The sequence below is a fragment of the Lonchura striata genome, chromosome 6 (assembly GCF_046129695.1).
Source record: "Lonchura striata isolate bLonStr1 chromosome 6, bLonStr1.mat, whole genome shotgun sequence".
Classification (NCBI taxonomy): domain Eukaryota; kingdom Metazoa; phylum Chordata; class Aves; order Passeriformes; family Estrildidae; genus Lonchura; species Lonchura striata.
Genome location: NC_134608.1, coordinates 3,512,990 through 3,534,911, shown reverse-complemented (window position 1 = coordinate 3,534,911; position 21,922 = coordinate 3,512,990). Strand labels below are relative to the sequence as shown.

General features: G+C 46.2%; 1 protein-coding gene across 2 annotated transcripts; it reads right to left on the bottom strand.

The window, feature by feature from the left end:
* Nucleotides 1-12,560: 12,560 nt before the first annotated feature.
* On the bottom strand, nt 12,561-20,601 carry SOCS4 (suppressor of cytokine signaling 4). 2 transcript variants are annotated; one of them, XM_021534657.2, is made up of 3 exons: nt 20,490-20,600; nt 16,740-16,831; nt 12,561-14,401 (listed from the first exon to the last, which is right to left on the bottom strand). In XM_021534657.2, the coding sequence occupies exon 3, from the start codon at nt 14,298-14,300 to the stop codon at nt 12,990-12,992; it is 1,311 nt and encodes a 436-aa protein (XP_021390332.1). In that variant the 5' UTR covers nt 14,301-14,401; nt 16,740-16,831; nt 20,490-20,600; the 3' UTR covers nt 12,561-12,989. The 2 variants fall into 2 exon arrangements, with proteins under 2 accessions (XP_021390332.1, XP_021390331.1); XM_021534656.2 differs by lacking the exon at nt 16,740-16,831 and having other exon boundaries at nt 20,490-20,601.
* Nucleotides 20,602-21,922: the final 1,321 nt, after the last annotated feature.

Here is a 21,922-nt window from a genome sequence, read left to right as displayed (position 1 = left end):
CTAAGTCATTGATGTGACAAAGGTGCTGCTGAAGGGCATGTGATGAATTATCGACAAGATTATTGAGTAAAAAACACTCTGTGCAAAGTGTTACATCCAGAGCTGATCCGGGGGTGGGGCTGAGCTGCCGTCTCTGCTTTCCTGATGTTCTTCTGGTGATTTCAGTAGTTTTAGAAATCTTTCAGGGTGGGAGATTTTTTTCCCCAGCATTTCTTTGCTAAACTGGGGTGGGCATTTACCAAGCACCTGGTGCTGCTAAGAGAGTTTATTCCATTCCAGAACTGAGTTTTGTATCTTGCCTCTGCCCTCCCTGCTCGGGGCAGGGATTTGATGGCTGTAATTCCTTTGTCAATTTTGGGCTACCTCATCAAAAGAACCCTAATTTCACCCACTGCAACTTCATACAGTTAAATCTTGTCCCATCAGCTAACAGCCATTTAATGCTACAAGAAATTCTGTGGGAATAACACCCATGCTATTCCTCCTCCTTCTCCTCAGCTTTCAGGCCCTGATTAAGCAAATAGCTTAAGTGCCAGGCTGAAGTGGTGCCTTTTAGTTGCTAATGCCATGCAAAAATGCCCTGAGAATAAAGCAGTTTTCACGATCCTGTTAAGAATCCGCTTCCTTTTTTGAGTCTTATTTTTCCATCAGCCAAGTACAGCCAGAAAACAGATTAGCCTGGGATGGACTTCTCAACTAATAAACAAACCACAAATACACTTCTTAGTCATATTTTAGGTAAAATGGATTTGTCAAGTCAATATTCGCCCAACTATGAAGGAGTCCTATAAATAAATGAGATTTATATATATTTTAATATCTGCCTAAAAGAGATCCTTTAAAGTGCAGATAGAACTGGAATTAACTGAAGTCAAGATCATTTCCAGAGTAATTAAAAAAAAAACCAAACAATAATTTGAACTTTTAAACCTTGGGCTTGTTTCCAGCCACATCTCTCACAATGATAATAAATTCAGAAAATTCCATGAAAATCTCTATTCTTTGGACTCTTGTGGCATTTAGCATAATGTTCTCAGTTCCTCTTTGTCTTATGAAAACAGGAAGAAATTATGCAGGGTAGTAGCTGTTTAAATACTAGAAATTCTCCCTGGGGAGAATTACAGCCATTTCAGTGATAAATTGCAAGTGAGATAACGGAAGGTTGGGAATGAGCCTGATCCAAACTTCATTTCCAAGCTTCCTCACTGATTTCAGGGCGTTTTGGATGAGGTTTGAGACGGGAAGGTCTCAACCCTGCTGAGTTTGAGTGGCAGGTTTGTCTTTGTGCAGGCTTACGCTGGGGAGTTCTCGCTGAAGCGCGGCGAAATCATGTCAGCTCAGCACTGGATTTTTTTTTCTTTCTTTTTTTTTTTTTTTTTTTTCCATGGAAATCCTACATCTAGGATTCATCCCGAACCTCCCCAGCAGCCAGGCTGCTCTTCCCCTGCCGGAGCAGAGCCTTACAGCCCCAGGCTGTTAGTGAGCATCATCCCTTCCCTCGGCTCTCCCTGCCTGGGGGCCAGCACTGCTCCTCCTGTGAATGTTCGCAATATTGTCTGAATGAACTGATTCCAAATCCCCACCATAAGCTCTTCCCCCCCTACCCCTCCAGGGGTGAAGGCATCCTAATTAATTAGCGGGAATACTCCCCTCTACAGCCATTTAGAAAGCAAAGGGACTGACTGTTGTGATAAAGTGCACGGCAAAACATCGCGGGCTGAGCTCTAACAGCATCGCAGGGACCCCAGGACATAATTGCCTTGTTATTTCCGTGCTCCCCAGGGCTGCGCTGGAGGCACTTCAGCAGAACGGGCACTTAAAAAGTGCCTCCAGCCACCTCCTCTCCCCACTGCCTGCTTTCCCAGATCCCTCGTTGCCTTTGCTCCGCTTGGCAGGAGCTCGTTTTCCTCCTCCTCCTCCTCCTCTTTCTCCTCCTCCTCTGGGAAATTCCCGTCCTTTGATGCCCCGTGCCGTGAGTGCAGCCATGGTTTAATGCTGCCTCCCGCCCGCCTCCACCACCGCTCCTGGAGCCATCTCTTGTTTCCCACTCGGAATTTCTTCGCCACGTGGAGCATCTCCTCGGTTTGGTTTCGAGGTGTGCAGCACCGAGCGCCTATTGCAACACAAATGAAGTGAATAACATTTCCTCGGCGATATTCACAGCGCTCAGGCCGGCTGGTGACCTGAGGAAACCAGTCTTGTTCGGGACCGCGTCGCACTCCTCCCTTCCCTCGGCGCTGCTTCGGCTGAGCACATTCTGGGAAAACAAGAATTTATGCTGCCAAAATAGCAGAGAGGACCAACTCCCCAAACAGGAGGCCTCCCCCCAGGTTGAACCACGGGTTTAATGAAGTAACAGGAGGTAAAAACAACCAGTGCGGTGCTCTTTAAACTTAATAGTTCCTAATCACACACATTGTTTCTGAAGAACACGTAGGTAGGAGCAAGGATTGCAGGATAAGACTCCAGCGAAACCATTATGCTGAAGTGCAGTAAAAAATGAAAGGACTCTTTCCCTCAGCAAAGATTTCACCGAGGTTAGGTCTGCTACTGCTAGGAATTTTCTTTTAGGCAATGTATATATTGCACATGTGCTAAAATGTATTTTCATAGTTAAAAACGAGCTGTAATTAGCAAATTAATTAAGTGCACTTATGTGGAGGTCCACTCTCATTCATTCACTGATTCGCAGTCAGTTGTTTGCAATGACTCTCCCTACTGACAGAAATTCAGACTTTATAACATTTAGCCCATAAATGCAGAATCATGGAATCAAAGAATATCCTGAGCTCGGAGAGATACAAAAGGATAATTGAATCCAAATCCTGGCCCTGTGCAGGACAGCCCCAAGAATCCCAACACGTGCCTGAGACCATTGTCCAATGCAAGAATTCAATGTTTCATTCAAAGAAACTTCATACAATAATGCTTATTTTTATTTTGAGATGAGAAAAGCACACATTGATAAATTGGGCTGGCCACAGCTGGAGCTCCTCTTCCTTGAGCCTTCATTTGTGGCCACTGTGGCTTACAGAGAACTTGTCCATATGGACTTTTGGCCCAGCCTGGTGTGGTCATGGACATGTTCTGTTTTTAGAGAAAACCAAGTAAGTCTTGTCTTAGGGTACCAGAAGGAATTTTGGATGCTCATGACAGCACTCCAGTCAGCAGGCAATGGAGGGAAGTGTACATGGGTTTTTTGCTTTACTCCCTCCCACTGAGTATTTCAGGTTAAGGTGAATAAGACCCACTTGTGATTTCAGCTGTTACAGTATTAAATTTCATTTGCTAATGCCATATGTTATTTGTGTACTAACAAATGTGCCGTTTTTAGCTTGTTAAGTGCCGAGTGAATTTATCTGGAATAATTTCCACCCTAATGTGGCCAAACATTTGGCAAGCAAAGTTCCAAAGTGAGCTTTTGGGAGTTGTATTTGATGACAGTGTGTGGGTATCGAAATAATTAGAAGTGCAGGCTGGGGGGAGGAGGACAGAAGATTACAGAGCAGGGACACAACTCATAGCTTGGGAAGCCCTTGGAAAGAGGTGACTCCGGTTCCTCAGTTTCCCTGCCTCCTCTTTCCGCCTCTTTCCTCCACTTCCTTCCCCCTTGATAATCCTGTCTGTCTGGAATCAATAAAAGGAACACATCAGATAAGGCAAGGGATTATTTCCTTGTGCTTTTGCTATTATATGAAGCACATTATCAAAGTATTCTGTGCATCCTCCCAGCTCCTTGTGAAAGAAAGGATCCTTTTATTCCCTGGCTGGCCTTTTGTCTAGCCAAGTATCTGCCACCCACTCAGGTAATTTGTACCAACAGATCATACCTGTGGTAGCAGAAGATCCTGTCAGGAGGGAATAGCCAGCAGAAACCAGGCATTGCTCATGTGTGAGGAAGGCTGGCTGGAAAGGAGAGGAGAGCTGATTTTTGGAGGAGGGGAAGACTTAGGAAGAGGCTTTTGCTAAACAGGGAACTTTTTTTTAATCTTACCTTAATAAATGTGTGTGTTCCAGTGGGATGATGAAGTGCCTCATCTGCTGAGTGCTCAAGCTCACACCCTCCCTCTCAGTGTCCCCCTTGGCCGTATCTTCCCCAATAAAATATTCTCTTATTTCTCCTTCATGTGTGCCCTCTCCTTGGGCACAGGACCCAGATTCCTGGTGTACAAGGACAGCAGATCCAGCAGCACCACACTGGGATATAATTTATCTTGGAGAGTATAAAAATGACAGGAGTGTAGAAATGACAGGATGTCCCTGTGGCCAGCCCTGCGGTACCTTGGCGGCAGCGACATCTCAGGCTGCTCCCAGTCTGATGCCAGAGGTTCTGCTGGGAAGAGAGGGACAAAAACCAGCCTTCAGCTTGTCCTCAGCTTCCAGCTTGCCAGGTCAAAAAGATGTCAAAAAACCACCAAGGTGGGGGTTCCCATTCCCACTGCGAGGTCATAGCCAGCCCCAGAGAGAAGAGGCTCTGCTGCACCCCAGCCCTGGCTTTTTGCCTTGCCCCAGTTGTTAACCCAGTTCCCCTCTCTTGCTCCTCTTAATCCCAGCCTGGTTATCCTTCCTGCTCCTGCAGACACCCTTCCCTCAGGCTGACAGCACCCTTTGTGTGTTTGTTGCATGAGAGGCTTCTGGAATAATACTACAATGCTGATAAAGAAATGAAGTTTGGGGGGGTGTGTGTGGATTAATTTCTAATATGCTAAAACCATCCAAAAAATAGCCACAAACCTGAAATTGAGGTATCAATTTGCAACAGTGCAAATGTCAGATTTAATAGAGCTACTCCATTTTCACTGCCCCAGTGTTCATAAAGTCCTTTCCTCCTTCCCCTGACTCAGAGGATGAGAAGTTTTGGATGGCTCCTAATAACACAGCCAGTGCTCAGATTGATTATTCTTGACTAAATTTGCTTAATTTTTTTTTTCTTTTTCGGGCTTTGGATATCAATTAAAAGAACACAACTCTTTTGTCTTGTGTGTTGCTCCCCTCAAAATAATGAACTGTTTAATACACCAGAGGCAATTTCAAATTATCTAGTTTAATGAGGAAGGTTGTGACGGAAGATTTATTACCCGTTCTGATCTGCTAATGTATTTTCTCAACCATCCCAGCAGAACCAATCACTGTATTTTCATTATACACTCTATTTTCAGGGGTTCATTAGTTGTAGACTAAAAATAACAGTGAAGGTCTCAGTCTGAAAGCTAATTCAATTTTGTTTTAATTGGAAACAAAATTTGATCAGACAACTTTATAATCATAACAGCATCAAGCATCAAGACCCTTACTAGGTGTTTTGTCCAATTTGAAACTTCATTTGGCTACACATAAAGATCTGACCTAGAAATACAATCATGTAACTGCTTGGAAGGACAAACCCAGCCTTTTCCTGAACAAAAAAAAATCACATGTTAGCACAAGCCATGGACTGTGGTCTAGTCCAACTGACACATATTAAAAATAAAAGATCTGGCAGTGAACCTGCTCATCTGAAGCAAACTCAAGAGCTGCTTTGAGCTACTGGCTCAACATCAGACTTAAGAAATAACTAAGACTTTTTTCCCCCCAAGGAATTAAAAATAAAATTAAGGAAAATAAGTTGGAAGAACTTCTAGGTAGCCAAACAATCTCCTACCTTCAATGTGGATTCAAATCTTTGGGTTGGCACTTCCCAGCACTGTTGGATTATAGGACGTAACACGTGCCCAGTGTTTTTCCTGCTGCATCATTTTGATGTGCAAGAACCACAGGAATAACAAGAGGACAGGGAAGAGGGATCCATATTCCCAAGGCCCAGCTGTAGCAGAGGGACTGTGGCATTGGCCCTCTACACAGGCCAGACCTCCTTCCTGGGAAATGATGGTAATTATTTGTAGGAATGTTCCTCACAGGGCCATGGAATGGTTGGGGCTGGAAGGGTCCTTAAAGACCATAACATTCCACCCCCTGCCATGGGAAGGGACACCTTCCACTGTCCCAGCTGCTCCAAACCCTGTCCAACCTGGCCTTGGACACTGCCAGGGATGGGGCAGCTACAGCTTCTCTGGATACCCTGCACCAGGGCCTCACACCCCTCACAGGGAAGAATTTCATCCTAATATCTCATCCAAACCTACTCTCTGTCAATTTGAATCCATTCCCTCTTACCCTGTCACTCCACGCTCTTGGAAAAAGTTCCTCTCCATGTTTCTTGTAGGCTCCTGTCAGGTGCTGGAAGGCCACAATTAGGTCACCCTGAAACCTTCTCTTTTCCAGGCTGAACAATTCCAATTCTCTCAGCCTTTCCTCACAGGAGAGCTGCTCCAGCTCTCTGATCATGCTGTGGCAACCACGGGAGCTATGCTTGCTGCAGGCATCCCTCAGAGTGGTCCCAAACCCACACTGTTCTAGGGATTCTCCACAGCAATAAAATACCTGGGATGCCCACACCAGGCCATCCGTGGGGCACTTGGCAGTCATTCCTAAAGGATCCCCACAGGAAGATGTTTTGCAATGACCTGCCTGTGGGAAGGCTGGGCTGAGGATGTGTTTTGTCCAGATAACGCATCACCCAGACACCCAGGGGATTTTTAAAAGGGATACAGGGAAGTTATTGCACCTCCCGCCAGCCCCACGCTATAGATTTCAGATGCATAAATTATATATTTACGTTCAAAACTCTATTATTCATAGAGTTGAGTAAACAAGTATTGATTTTTACACTGTAGTGATGCAGTGGCTCCTCTTTCACCCTGGGTACCTCTGACCTCATCGGTGCTTCCTGAGCGAGGAGCATCCTTTAGCGAGGATGATCAAGTTTAAAACCAGCTGGCTGCTGCTGCTGCTGGGAATGGAAATCAATGTGCATTTCCTTCTGAATGGACACCTCTCCACCCACACCGCATCACGTGTGGGATGCAGGGCCAGACAGAGCTGGGGGAAAGTGAGGGAAAGGAGGATGTGTGAAACCATCTCAGCTCACACGCAGCAGCTCGGCTCTCCCACCTCCCGGGCAGAGGCTGTGCGACTAGAGCAGGAAAAAAGGAGCTTGAATGCACTTTAAAAGTGATACTACTGCAGAGATCACATTAAACCCCTTGTGAAGGGTCTTGTGTCAAGATTTCTCTCTATTAAATATTTCTCTCTATTAAATATTTCTCTCTATTAAATATATCATGCTGCCATGCACGTCCAGGGGTGGCAGAAAAAAGAAGCCCTCTAACTGCGTTTTCCAGTGCTCCACTGTTTCAGAGGTTAACCAAAATCACTTACTTCATGGGTAACTTTGCTATATTGAATCAATGAACAAGTTCCTTATTGGATTTTTATTACAGATAAAATTGACAGGGAAAATTCACTGGGATATACTTAAAAATGGGAAGGAAATGTATGTTTACAATAAAAAGGTCTCTGAAGGTCTTTTGTTTCATAGGAAGGAAGCTGTCTTTATAGTGCATGAACTATAAAAAATGATTAAAACTGAAGAGAGACAGGAAGCTGATAATTTGATTTATCATCTTAATGGCTATGATTCATGAATAAATAATATAATGTTTTATGTCTCTCTTGTAAAAGAAGTAGAGAAGAGCAATTTGTCTAATAAATGACTTCAAAAATTACAGCTGAGTCTTGTTTGCCACATTTGTTCTATTTAAAAAGAATGAGCGAGTATCTTATTTCTTATTACTTACTAGGACATTTGTTGTATTATTTATAAGAGTCAAAAACCTTAACTAAAAGCCACTCATCTCTGACCACAGTCTCCCATTAGCTTTAAATTCAGGAAAGAGAAAAGGATTGATCACTAGATCAATAAATCTAACCTTGGATCTGACTAAAAGCTTCCTTTAACCTCCTTCCTTCAGCATCCTTTTTCAAAATTAAAGTATCCCCGTCTTTAATTATTTAAGAGCATGTCAATTTTATAGTAAGGCCCTGTATGACTGCATCATACAAGGATTTCTTCTTTATATGGAAGCCTACCAGCATCTTTAAAAGGAAAGCATTTAAATCATGATAGTTTGTTGTGGTTTTTTTTGGTTTTGTTTTTTTTTTTTTTTAATTGGATGTGTTGCTATAGATATACATATCCTGCTCCAAATACACCCTGGATTTCATCAAGACAAATGCTAGAATAGGAAAATTGACAAGAAATGTGTATTCCCAATTATCAGACATATAAACTACCCCAAAGTCATCAATGATTCTGCTGGAGCTGAAGTTGCTCTGTATTAATGGCCCAGGGCCAATGAGTGACATTGTTACAGACCTACAAAAAGTCATTCCAGGCAAAAGCAAACTCCAGAGGACACAATTAATGGAAAGAGTGTTTAATTTTTTTCTAAACCATCCCATAAAAATAACTTGTTTGCCCTGCATGCATCAAGACCATTTCCCTCCCTCTTAGATCAAAATAATTTAGGAAAATCAGATCTTTTTTAACCAGAAGCTGTTCACACCAATTCAACACACTCTGTTTCCACTGTGCTGCTGTGGGACAACCTTCAAAACAATTCAAAGCACATCTTGCAGACACAGTTCCTGATGCAAAGCTGGTTGGGTGTCCCAAAACATGGGAACTGTGACCAGAGTCACTTCTGGATTTATGACCCTGCTCATCCACTGGCCTGCTGCATAATCTTTAACACATGGATTTGGGCACATTTCTGCACCTTCCCTTTAAATTCCACTTTAAATCTTCATCATGAAGAATGGGGGATTTCTGTCTTGGCAGGATTTGGGCTGACAAGAGAGTCTGTGGACTCCTCATCCTGGGAAGTGTTCAAGGTTGGGTGGAACTTGGAGCAACCTGGTTTAGTGGAAGATGTCTCTGCCCATGGCAGGGGGTGGAACTGCATGATCTATAACATCCCTTCCAACCCAACCCATTCTTGGATTTTGTGATTCTAGAAAATAGAAGTTCTTACCATGTTTTTGAGGCTAATTTATAAGAGGGTTTCAAAACTGATCTCAAGACTTGCTTGTCTTTGGGCCAAGGTGGTCTAAGGTGGTACTGGAATGAGCAGCACTGATGGGACTGACAATGACAGCAGCAGGAGGAAAACTTGAGGGGGACAATTCTTGGCATATTGTAAAACCTACCAGGCTTATTTAAAACAGAGAGGAAAAGAAGAGAAAAAAAGGTAAATAGATTTAAACAAAATAGACATTTTGAGTTCTTCTGTTTCATAAAACATGTACAGTTCATGGCATGGATCTTGCACATGTGTGACATGACTCAGTGTTGTTAGGGACAAATGTCACACAGGTGGACAAAAATCAGGAAAAAATAGTGGGAACTTTCACAAAATCACATTCATCAATACTTTCCACATATGATTTCTCTAAACAAACACAATTAACTGCCCCACAGTCCAAAGGCACTATTTTTATGCGCCACACCTTCTTTCCCCAACTGCTGTATTATATAGGTCTCCTAAATTTGGAGTGCTCAAGATGTTTTTGGGGTAAGCGATGCATCAACTCATGTCAAAACAATGTAGGCTGAATCCAGAATGACACTGAAACACAATGTGTTGGAGAATGATACCCCAAAAAAGGTTCTCTCCTGGCTCTTCATTTTGAAGGGACAAAATCTTTGTTGATTTTGAAAATGTCAGTGGTCTTCACTAACTTCTGAAGCACAACTTTCAGTCAAAATCTAATTTTTGTGGTCCTGCCATAAAAATAATGTTAATCTCTATCTAAAATTATGAGCTTTTTGCCCTAATTAGGAGTTTCTGAAAGAGAATTTTAATCAAGCAGACTGCAAATATCTCTGACGTCACTTCAGATCTTGAACCAGAAGCTCTTCCTTCCTACTGCAGCCACCCAAATCCCAGCCCACCATCCCACTGTGATGGGCACAGTGGACAAGAGCAGAGCAATGATGATCCCTACATTGCATCTGGAAAATGGCAGTGACAGGCTAAAATAGACTTAGCAATATAAAGCTGCCTTTGATAAAATACACTTTATGCAAAAGGCAATGAATGGAAGCAGCACAAGATAAAAATTACAGAAAAAAACAGGGTGATTTTTCTGCCATCAGCTCCACAGTTCATTTGGATATGGAGGAAGATCTCAGCTGGGATAAGCCACTATAAGTGTATCAATAAAGCCACGCTGATTTATAGCAGCTGAGAATTTGTCCTGGAGCGCGTTCATCCATGAGTGATGCCATGGATTGATGTGTTAGCATTTTCTCCCTGCAGACTTTGGTTCCAAACCTATTTAAAACCCAGTGAAAACAAACGGGCTGGTCTCTAGGCAGATGTCCCTGGAAATCTGTTTACATCATCACAGTGGCAGCAGCTCAGTGGAAAGGGTTTTATCTGCTCAGGTTGGGGGTGAGGGCAGGGCGACAGGTCCTGGTGGAGTTGCATGGCAAAGCTCCCTTGGTAATTCCTGAGCAGCCACCTTGCAGGATGGATTTGATGTCCACAAATCTATAGGATTCTTTACCAGGTGAAATGAAAAGATCCAAATAGAAGTATTGCTTAGTCTGAGTCTACAATCTTGGAGCCAGACTCCACAGCACTGTGCTCTGCTGCTCCTTGCCTGCACACAGATTCCCAAGGAATCAGTGATGGGTCCAGTCTTGTTCAACTTATTCACCACCCTGGATGAAGGGACAGTGTTCCCTCAGCAGGTTTGCAGGTGATACAGAACTGGGAGGAGTGGCTGACACACCAACAGGCTGTGCTGACACTCAGCCAGACCTGGAACAAGGTGGAGAGATGGGCAGGGAGGAACCCAAGGAAGTTCAAGCAGGGTGCCCCTATCCTGGGGAAGAATGACCCCATGCACCAGCCCAGGCTGGGGGCTGAGCTGCTGGAAAGCAGCACTGTGGAGAAGGACCTGTCCTTGTGGCCAAGAAGGCCAATGGAATCCTGGGCTGCATGAGGGAAAGTGTGGCCAGAACACTGAGGGATGTGATCCTGCCCCTCTCCTCAGCCTTGGTGAGGGCTCAGCTGGGACTGCTGTGTCCAGTTCTGGGCTGCTTATACAAGAAATGCAAGGAATTGCTGGAGTGGGTCAGTGGAGGGGCTGTGAAGGTGTTGAGGGGACTGGAGCATCTCTCCTGTGAGGAAAGGCTGAGGGAGCTGGGCATCAGCTCTGGAGAAGTGACAGCTGAGAGGGGAACCAACCAATCCATACAAATACCTTAAGGGCAGGTGTAAAGAGGATGGGAACAGACTCTTTACAATGGTGCCCTGAAACAGGACAAGGAGCAACAGGCACAAATTGAAACATGGGAAGTTCCATCTGAATATAAGGAAAACCCTCTTTACTGTGCAGGTGATGGAGGCCTAGAACAGGAGGCTGTGCAGAGAGGTTATAGAGTCTCCTACACTGAAGATGTCCAAAACCCACCTGGATGAGATCCTATGCTTGAGCAAGGGCCTTGGATGAGATCCTCTCCAGAGCTCTCTTCCAACCCCAACCATTGAGTGATAACCTCACCTACAGGTCATTGCTGATTTTTTGATAGGATCCTTCACATGCATGAAATGACACACATTTGTAATTCGGCAGGCATGGGGCTCAGTTTCAAAAGCATTTTGAGAGGATACAAAGGCTCCCTGTAGTCCAAGGAGAGGAAACAATGTGGTTGTTGGAGTTACAATTACACCATCTCACATTCTCTTGGCAGAGGAGTTCTGGGCCCAGTTTGGGACAGGAGATAAAGCACAAACAGGGAACAGAACTGCAGGTCATCACTGCTGCACCTCCTGCAGCTGCACCCTGAGGCCAGCCTGGAGTTTCCTGCCTGAACCCACATCCACTGAGTCTCGTGGGATTCCACCAACAGCTCAGCAGCAGATCTGCCTACCCATGAAATGTAAGTAATGCTTTTAGGAGCATTATCCATGCATGGTTTTCCCGTACATGGAATTTGGCAGGAAGCCATTCGACCGAATGCTTCACATTGCAAGAAAAATCAGCAGACTTTTCTTTTTAAACTATACTTATTAAGAAAACCCCCAAACCCTACTAACAAAGTAGGAAAGTTATTCACCATCACCTCAGGCTCAACCATGCAGAATCAGATGGTTAAATATGCAGATTTTTAAGGAAATATCTTCCTTCCCACCCTCCCACCCTGTGCTTCATCATTTAAGCAGTGGCAGCTCCTACAGCAAAAACTGGGTATTTCATATAATGCAGTAACACAGAAACAGAGTTCCCAAGTCCAAGCCCCATCTATCATAAGTAAATACATGATTATCTCTTCCAGACACTGATCAAATCCCAGTTTATGAGCAGTTTGCTTTTTACTGCTATTATACAAAATGAAAAGCTCTTCCAGAACCCTGCTGCTCTGATGATGATGAGTCTTCCTCCTCTCCAACCAAAACCTTTTCAGGACCAGTTTATACATGTTTGTTCCTGCACTGAGTGCTGTCCTTAACTTGAATTGTTTTTCCTCTCCCTGGTATTTAGTCCCCTGATATATTTATAGAAAGATCATATCCTCTTTCAAACTTCATTTTGCTTGGAATAGTAATGTTAGAAATAGACTGACAAATTTACTGCAGTGGATAGGGACGGACAGACACACACACACAGAGGCTAGAGCACTCATTTTAAAAGAAATGCAGAAAATACAGATGAGTCAATCTTTAGTTAACAGTGCATTATTTCAATCATGTCAGCAACACATGTCAACTACAATAGAAAAGACAGATCAAGTTCAAAACTGATTTTCAGGGGATTTTAGAACTAACGACTACCCATCTATAGAAATACCAGAAAGCCTACCTGGAATTCCATAAAACTCTAGCCTAGGGACAGTACCAAAAGCCCACAATGAACATAATTTCTAAAAAAGAGAGCTGTGAAGACTCAAAAGTACATTTAAACAGAGACCGATTTGGGTGGTAAACAATATACAGGAAAAGAAAAAATAATCAAGTCGCTATTAAAAAAAAACCTAGAAGAAAAAGAGATTGAACATACTATTGTCTGTTCGGAGAAAATTTCTTTCACAAAAATATTTCCTAGCTTTGCTGCTCTGGTACATCAATCCTGAGCACTCTAACTTTTGACTTATAATGATATTCCTTCAGATACAGCTTCACCGAGGGAGGAATGGGAAGTGCATCGATACCATCGTAAGTTGTACAGTTGCAAATGACCGTTCTACATATATGCTGGAGAGAGAAGGGAAAGGTCCTGTTCAGGGGAGTGGATAAAAGTGGTTCAAAGAACATACAGGAACTGGGATCTTTGTAGTGTTCTAGGAGTCCCGTGATGTCAGGAGAATGGAAGACACAGGGATCATGGGCATCAAAGCTGAAGTTGTGATTCCACTGCTCTATCCGGGCGTGGAGGGAGCGGCTGTAGCGCCTGAAGCTCACGGAAAACAAATAGTCCTCCTGGGCAGAGTCTCGCAATAGAAACGTTCCCTCTGGCTTCCCTTCCAGCAGCGCCTCAGCTGCGTATTTATCCATGACTCCCCAGTAGCAGGGATTGTTATTGATCTGGAGGAGATCTGGCACTAGGCAGTGGACATAATCAATCTGGGTGTGGTATTTCGGGGGTGTTTCCATCCGCAGCAGCTCGTCATCCGTTTCCCACTTGGGCTTGTTTCGTTTTCGGGAACTTGTGCACAGAGTTATGACTTCATCGTCGGAGTCCATGTCGCTCTCGTCTCTACTGCTCCTTGCCACCTTACCTGTCACCAGCTCAGGCCTCGGGTCACCCCGAGAGGAACTGCTGTCAGTGAAGTCACAGGACTGGGAAGGAGAGTCCATGCCCCCATTGGCAATCTCCTCGTCTCGCAGCTGATCCTCTCTTTCCTCGTGCTGGGATAAATCAGCAATTATCCATTCTTCTGCCTTTGGACTTATAGGGGCTGTGTGCCTTTTGATCAAGTGCCACCGGAAAGCCAGCTCTGAGCGTGGAGGGAAAGGACACTTATCCAGCATCAGCTCACTGATATGGATCTTCCTTTTGGATGGCAGTCCGGAGGCGTGCCGGCTGCTGCAGTTCTTTATGGGGAAGCACTGACCCACAGCATCCTGCAGCTTCTGTTTGAGAGACCGGCCCAAAAACCTGTGGCCACAGGAGCGGTCTAGATCCAGCTCGATGGACGAGCAGCTGTACTTCCTCTCTTGGCTCCTTAAATTAGAACCCGACCTTCCTGCAGCACTTGCTGTTTCGGCATCAGGACAATGCTCGCTTTTCTTGGACCAGGAGAGTTTCTTCCCACTCCAGACATACCCATCCTTTCTGTCTGCGCTCCTGCTCCGGCTGCTTTTGGGCCTCACGTCTGCGTTTTTCGCACTGCTCTCCTTGTTTTCTGCCATGGTGACAGCTTTGCTTCACGAGTTGCCAGGAAGCGCACACTGTGTTTCTTGTGGGGTTCTTCTACATAAGGAAGCTTCCTCGAGGCACTTCCTGGAAATATCTAAGGAAAAAGAAAATACAGCTCAGTTAACTGCTAGGCACACACAGAGTGCAACAGCAGTGCTGGTGGATACAGGACAACAGTGACAATTAATTGCTGACCATGCAAAAATTGTGTGATTGAGGAAAATTCAGTACCACACCCCACAAATACTAGCCGGATCCTAGAAAAAGCTCTCTTAACCCTTCTTTGGGAAAAGCATCCTCCAGAAAAAAACGAACATATTTGTTGAGTTTTCATTCTGATTATGCAGCAGAGCAGAACGTTTTAGGCGTTGGCAACTCCATTGTGCCAGGGCCTGTTTCAAAAGGAAACCCTTCCTGAGGCAGGTGATACTGCTTTGGCTCTTTATGGAGCAAATTCTGCATCTCTTCCAAATAACCTTTCAAGAAGGAACAAACCAGAACAGAAACAAGTAGGTCAGAGTACAAAGAACTACTGTACCTAGATGATATGCCTGTTCTCTACTAATCCACAGGATGGGATGCCAGAGATCTTTTTCTTAACTGACACTTTTGGGTCACTTTCAGGATAAAAAAAAAAAAAAAACAACAAACCTAAATTTTATCAGTCACAGATTCTGTCACTTTCTGAAAGCTGTTTTCCTCTGCCTTTTCAAAGGAAAGGAGCTAGGAAATACTGAGTCCCTAAGGGATTGAAATATCTGGGGCTTTACATACTGAAAAGGATTAAAACAATCCAACCCCTTACTAAAAGCAATTTTAAAAGGCCGTGAAAAATGGAACTGCTTATTACTCATTAGAGAAGGAAGTTTACATTATTAAAATCAGTGTTGCTTTGAGACCTACGGTTGCTGATTTCATTTTCTTTTGTTTCCAAAGTTATATTGAATTCTCAAATAGATAAGAGGCTTCCTTTTGACTGCTGCACTTTGAAAAAAAAGATGAAAAATCCTCTTTTGATTATTCAGTGGAAAGTGGAGCAGGAATTTTTCAAGATACATAGATAGCAATATGGTATGGATGCTATACCCCCGAGGCATGGCAGGATGTAGAAATACTTCCCATCACTTATCAAAATCAGGATATTCTATGATTCTGTGATGCTTCTACACCAAACCATGCACAGCTCCTCTGTTGCACTGGGTTTGGTTTTTTTTTCAGCTGTGGTTTTTTCTGTGTTTTGGGGTTTTGGACTTTTTTTACAACTAATTGACATGGTAAATACTAAGCAGAAAAAGAAAAGGGCATCCACTTCCTCTCTCCATTCAATCCATTCTCATCATCAGGATTAGCCAGCATGACACAACCTCTCTGCAGTCCCCTGGGGCTGCGCTGCGCCGGCTGAGTTCGAGCCTCTGCTTTCAGTAAAAGAACAAGACAGCCTTGCCAAAAGGCTCACATGCAATCTGTGGGCCAAATGCATCCCAGATGGAACTTTCACCCAGGAATTTTTCACATTGCATTCCTTATTTAAAACCCACAGACCTGGGAGCTGTGGGGGAAAGGAAAAGGCAGGGGAAGGGAGGAGATGCAGAAATGTAGAATGAAGGTAAAATAAATTCAATATTGGAAATATGCTGGGAAGAAAAATGGCATCAGAGCCAAGAAGAATCACAGGAAAGGGTCCATATTTCAGTAATTACAAATCAAAGATTAAACTAAAGAATAATTTTTCTTTCTCTCAGGGTTTTGCAAATTGCTTTTCAGTGAAAACATGGCAAGACACAATAAAGATGGGAGAAAGGAAACATGTGCATATGAGACACAAAACATCTTTATTTAGACCAGAATTCATTGATTCCTTTTGGAACCTTGATATTTTTTCATCCAGCAATACCTAGAGTGAAGCACTGAATTTTCTCCACAATTGAAAAAAAAAAAGAGGGGGAAAAAAAGCAATCTCATTTACCCTGGTGATAGTCTGAAGCCACTGAAGACAAAAAATTTTTAGATTAATCCTGTAGTAAAATACATTAATTGTCTATATATGGGATTTTTAATTGGACAGAGAGATATCACTGAGGTTGCAAAGTCAAGTACTTAAAAATTAGGATATGACAGTTTGTAATTGCTTTTGAAACCTTCAGTTATCTCATTCTGCTCACCCAGCCCATATAAGGAATAAGAACATGCAGATTTGGGGCTTTTAATTAAAAACTGCAAAACATAGAAAGCCCAGAAGTGCTTGTTATCTCCTAACTTCAGCCTTCCAACTGAAAGAAGCTTGGGTTTTATGGAATTTCTGGGCTGCTGTTGTATTGAGCTGTAAAGCCACCTTCTCCTTTGTACCTTTCTCCTGTCGTGAATCATTAGTGGCACCTGAACCCTGAAAGAGAAGCTGGGGAAGCAGCACGTGATGCTGCAAAGCCACGCACCATTAGCCAGAGCTGCTTCCCTGGGGTTTGAAGGGCTGCTGGAGTCCAGGCCACGTCAGAGCAGGAATTGCTAATCAGACAGAACACTAGAGCTGTGAAAAGAGCAGGGAACAAATGAATAAAAAAGGGATGCCATCCTACTAAAGCCAGGTTTGAACCTGACCGTGTGTTAGAAAGGTCTGTGTGCTTTGGGAGAGCTGCCTCCCGAATCCCACTGTTTGGCATTACAGCCAGGGATCACACCTTCACACCTTCCTGGATCAGTGATTCACAGCCCCACCAATAAAATGGGGAGCAAAAATAATTGAAGTGTCAGGAAGAAAAAGGCATAAAGGGCAGGGAAGGCATTCAGTGCTCTATTACCACTTGGGGCCATCCATCTAAAGCAGCTCTTCCTTTCACTGCAGCATGCAAGGGAAATGCCACGTACTTACATTAATGCTGGAGAGCCGCTGGAAGAGCAGGACAGGAGGGCAAGGACAAAAGAGAGGGAACACAGAGTGTGCTTTTCCCTAGAGGGGAAGGTTAAATGGAGGAGTCCAGCACTGTGCAGCTCACACTCATCAGGTCTGAGCTCTTTTTGGGAGAAATAATGAGTGTTCTGCCTGCAAAAGCCTCATCCTGCACGGGGACACCTCAGGCATCTCCGATGATGGCAGATTTGACAAAAGCCTTATGCTGGAAACCCTTTCCCCTAAGGAAACAGCAAAGATAAAGACACATGGGGGGATGAGCAGAGTTCACTTAGGGCCATGGGACCCGGCTGGTAGTCCAAGGTTACCCAACACCATCATAGCTACAGTCCCTGAGGACAGGCAGAGTGCTGGGTGGCTTTTGCTGTTGGTTTTGTGCTCTCTCCTTCAGAGGTTCCTCTCTCTTGGCTGCAGACAAAGTGCTTTTGCTTTCACGAGCTGATGCCCCTACCCTGAGACTTCAAGCCCAGACTAAAAACAATATCCAGTTGCTGTTTGGAGGGATAACAATATTCCCTCCTAGCCAGGGATAGGCTGCAACTCACAGCTGTGATAAGACAGCGACAGCCTCACCATATGTCTAATCAATAATGCCAATACCATACATGTAGACAGTCTTTTTCATTTATTCAATAAATACTTGAACACTGAACTACTTTAAGTTGTCCTGAGCTGCTGGATCTTTGCCTCTAGCCCAACAGTCCTCTTCATCAAGCTGCTTCCCTTTCTGTATAAAGAAGGAGCAGATGGTGGGGGGTCTCCAGCCCGACCTCCCACTTGGAGTGGGATTGCTGCCAGTGTGGGCTCGGGGGAGCCATGGCATGGCTTGGCCACGTCCTGAAAAGCTCCCAGGATGAAGGCTCCACCACCTCTCTGGTGCTGCTGCACAACCCTCCTAGTGCAGGAAATACTTGGAAAAGTTTTCTGCCCAAGCACACACAAAGCATTGCTGTATTGTTCCTCTAATTAAACAACAAAAGAAGGCTCACAAAGAACAATGAATCAATTTTGGAATTGTTATGGAAGTTGATTTTGTAGAGCTGATAAAATCTTGAGAGAGAAGAGCAAGCTGCAATAAACTGGAGTACTTTTTCTTTCATAACTTATATAAAAGTTATTTTAAAACAAAATTTCACTGGTCACAAGCTGCTTTCATTAATTTCGCCCAATTAGATTCTGGCCACAAGACCACATTTTAAAACCTTCCCAACCTGCTAAAGATAACAATAAATCTCAATTCCTTTGTCTTAAATTATTTTCCTTCAGTTCTGCCTTTAATTTATGATACCATCTAAAAATACCTAAGCTTGACTCCAGAGGCCTTTACAGCAAATTAAAGCAATTATCACACAAAAGAAAAAGATTTTCTAAAGGTACCATTGGCAACCTAAATATTTCTTCCTTGGAAATACCCTTGATTTATCCCCAGAACTGTAAGAGGAGGGGGTCCATGCCCAGCTAACCCAAACACGGGGGATATTTTATTCACTCCCGGGAGGTGGAACTGAGCTGGCAGCAGGTGCCAGAGGTGAGGGCTGCTCGTATCTCCTGCCTTAATGAAGCTCTGCTCATGTGTGGCAGGAGAGATGCTGGCAAACCGCAGCAGCCTCTCCAGCACTAAATCACTGAAAGCTTTATGGTCCATGACCAACACTCCGTGCTCCACCCAGAAACCGAGGGCAGCAGCGATTCCGCCCGGCTCGCAGCCGCTCACACCTAATAACCAACGCAGCAGCAGCAGCCCGAGTTCCCAGCCCGATTTAAAGTCCAACTTTGCATTTGCTGCCCTGTCACTTCGGCCGCGACAAAGCCACAGAGCCTGCAGTCCCTTGGACAAGTGACCACCCCTGGAAAACTTCCCCCCAGTTTTCCTGTGCTGTTCCAAGAGTTATCCCAGCAGGCAGCACCTCCAGACAAGGAGATTAGTTGGTACACAGAAGCGGATGTAAAATGGCTTTTATACCGCAAAACGCTCTAGAAACGCAGTTTCTAACAGATATTCGGAAAACTAAAGTGATTAAGAAAAACAAACACATTTGACAGGCATTTGTCTCCATCCCAGGCAGCGGCTTGCAGCAGGAATAGCTTGGTCTTCCCACTCATCTGATAAGCAGTTCAGCTCCGAATCATTTCTCTAGAACACATTATCCTCGCCAGAAATCACGATTTACTGAAATATGTAGGATACACCCATGGAAAACATGTCTCTACACAGCATCCACAAGGTTTAATAATGAAATCTGGCCATATTTCTATAATTTTTTTACAGAAGTGTGCCTGCTTTGTAATTCTGTCACTTATTCATTCATGAAACTACCAGCAATGTGTTAGAGAGAAACACATTTCCAATATAAATAAATCACTCTGCTCACCCCAACAACCAATAACCCCGCTGCAGAGCAAAACTGAAGATAAAAGGACTTTGCCTGGAAGCAATTTTTTCTTAGAAACAGGAATAAACTAGGCCAGATCATTAAGGCTACATAAAGGGAAAACAGATAATGCTGTTTTCCCCTCTTTATTTCAGGTATGCTCAATTCCAGCTTTTTTTTTAATCCTTCAAGCGATCAGCCAGGATGCTTTCTTCCTATTTTTCAGCCCCCCTCAAAAAAACAAACAAACAAACAAAAAGCTTAAGGATTTTTGCAGTGCAATCGCTACCTGCCTGACTACCACTGCTGTCAACTCCACCTCGCACACGCATCAGGATGGCTGGAATTCCAGAGTAATTCCATAACGCCCATAAGGATCTCCCAAGGGACGGGTCCTGCGGCTGGGCTGGGCACCCGCTGCTGTGGGGGTGCTGCCCAAGGGGGATGAAGGGCACAGCCCCTCGTTTGGGCTTTCCTTGCCGCTCCTGTGCCTCTGGAGGAGCTGCCATGAAATCCGTATACAGAAGGATAGACTGGGAATACAGATGTCCTGTTTGTGTTCGGGTACATACGCCGGGCACGGGGTTTTTCAGAGAAGTAAACCGGACTCCGCGGAGACAGAGCGAAGACCCTGGACCGAATCGCCGCGGTGAGAGGAGAGCCTCACGGGTGCCGGCAGAGCCTGAGCCCGCCGGGCGCTGACAGCAGCCCCGGGGACAGCAGCCCCGGCCCGGGGCACGGCGCTGACCCCGCGGTGACGGGGGCGGGCTCCGGGCCGGCCCCGCGGGGGACAGGAGAGCCGGTGCGAGCCCCGCGGCGGCTGGCAGGGCGCAGCCCCCGAGCCCCGCGGTGAGAGCGACCCCGGCTTCCCCGCGCCGCTGCTCCCCGCCCCGGCCCCAGCTCACCGTGCCGCTGCCCGGAGCTCTGCCCGGCGCTGTCCCAGCCGGGTGCCGGCGGCTCGGCGCTGCCAGCCGCGGCCCCTCACCCGCCCGCCGCCGCCATCCCCGCTGCCGGGGCCGCCCCGCGCCCGCCCGGCCCCGCCCGGCGCTGACGGCCGGGCCCGGCCCCGCCGGGGGCGGAGCGGCGGCGGCGGCGCGGGAAGGCTCGAACGGGCGGCGGGGCCGGTGAGCGGCGGGACGGGGACAGAGGCGGCGGGGCGGCCCCACCGAGGCCCCGCGGGGCCTTTCCGGAGCGGGGCAGCCGCGGGGAGTGCGGGGCCCTGGCGGGCGGCTCGTCTGCGCTGCCCTGCCCTGCCCTGGGCCGGCCGAGGGGGAGGCCCCGGCGTGCCAGGCCCCGCCGGGCCTCGGTAACCCGGGCCCGCTCCCCGCGCTGTCCGCATCCTCACCCCGCTGTCCCCGTGTCCCCATCCCTGGAATGTCCCCATCTCCTACGCCGTGACCTCATCAGCGTGTCCCTCATCCCCGCGATATCCAATGGCCCCATCTCCTAGCCTCATGTCTTTTTCCCGATGCCCCCATCCCCGTGGCTCCCCCTAATCCCCATCACTGCGATGTCGCTGTCCCTACAGTGTCCCCATCTGCTGTGCCCGTGACCTTCTCAGTGTGTCCCCATCCCTGTGTCCCCATCCTTGTGTCCCCATCCCTGCAGTGTTCCCTGCTCCCCTCCCAGCAATGTCCCCATCCCTGTGTCCCCATCCCTGTGATATCACCTTCCCTGCAGTCTCCCCTGCTCCCCTCCCAGCAATGTCCCCATCCCTGCAGTGTTCCCTGCTCCCCTCCCAGCAATGTCCCCATCCCTGTGTCACCTCCCATCCTTGTGTCCCCATCCCTGTGATGTCCCCTGCTCCCCTCCCAGCAATGTCCCCATCCCTGTGTCCCCATCCTTGTGTCCCCATCCCTGTGATGTCCCCTGCTCCCCTCCCAGCAATGTCCCCATCCCTGTGCCCCCATCCCTGTGATATCACCATCCCTGCAGTGTCCCCTGCTCCCCTCCCAGCAATGTCCCCATCCCTGTGTCCCCATCCCTGTGTCCCCATCCCTGCAGTGTTCCCTGCTCCCCTCCCAGCAATGTCCCCATCCCTGTGTCCCCATCCCTGTGTCCCCATCCCTGCAGTGTCCCCTGCTCCCCTCCCAGCAATGTCCCCATCCCTGTGTCCCCATCCCTGTGTCCCCATCCCTGCAGTGTCCCCTGCTCCCCTCCCAGCAATGTCCCCATCCCTGTGTCCCCATCCCTGTGTCATCTCCCATCCTGTGTCCCCATCCCCACGGGTGGTTGAATGGGTGGGTGTCCCAGCAGCTCTCATCTTGTCCCCCCCATCTGATGCTCTTCCCAAAGTGTTTCCTTTTAACTGATGTTATTTCTCCTCTTTTTTCCTCTC

Bases quoted from the DNA above. Each gene is read 5' to 3' on its own strand.
- SOCS4 (XM_021534656.2), bottom strand. From the start codon at position 14,300: ATGGCAGAAAACAAGGAGAGCAGTGCGAAAAACGCAGACGTGAGGCCC.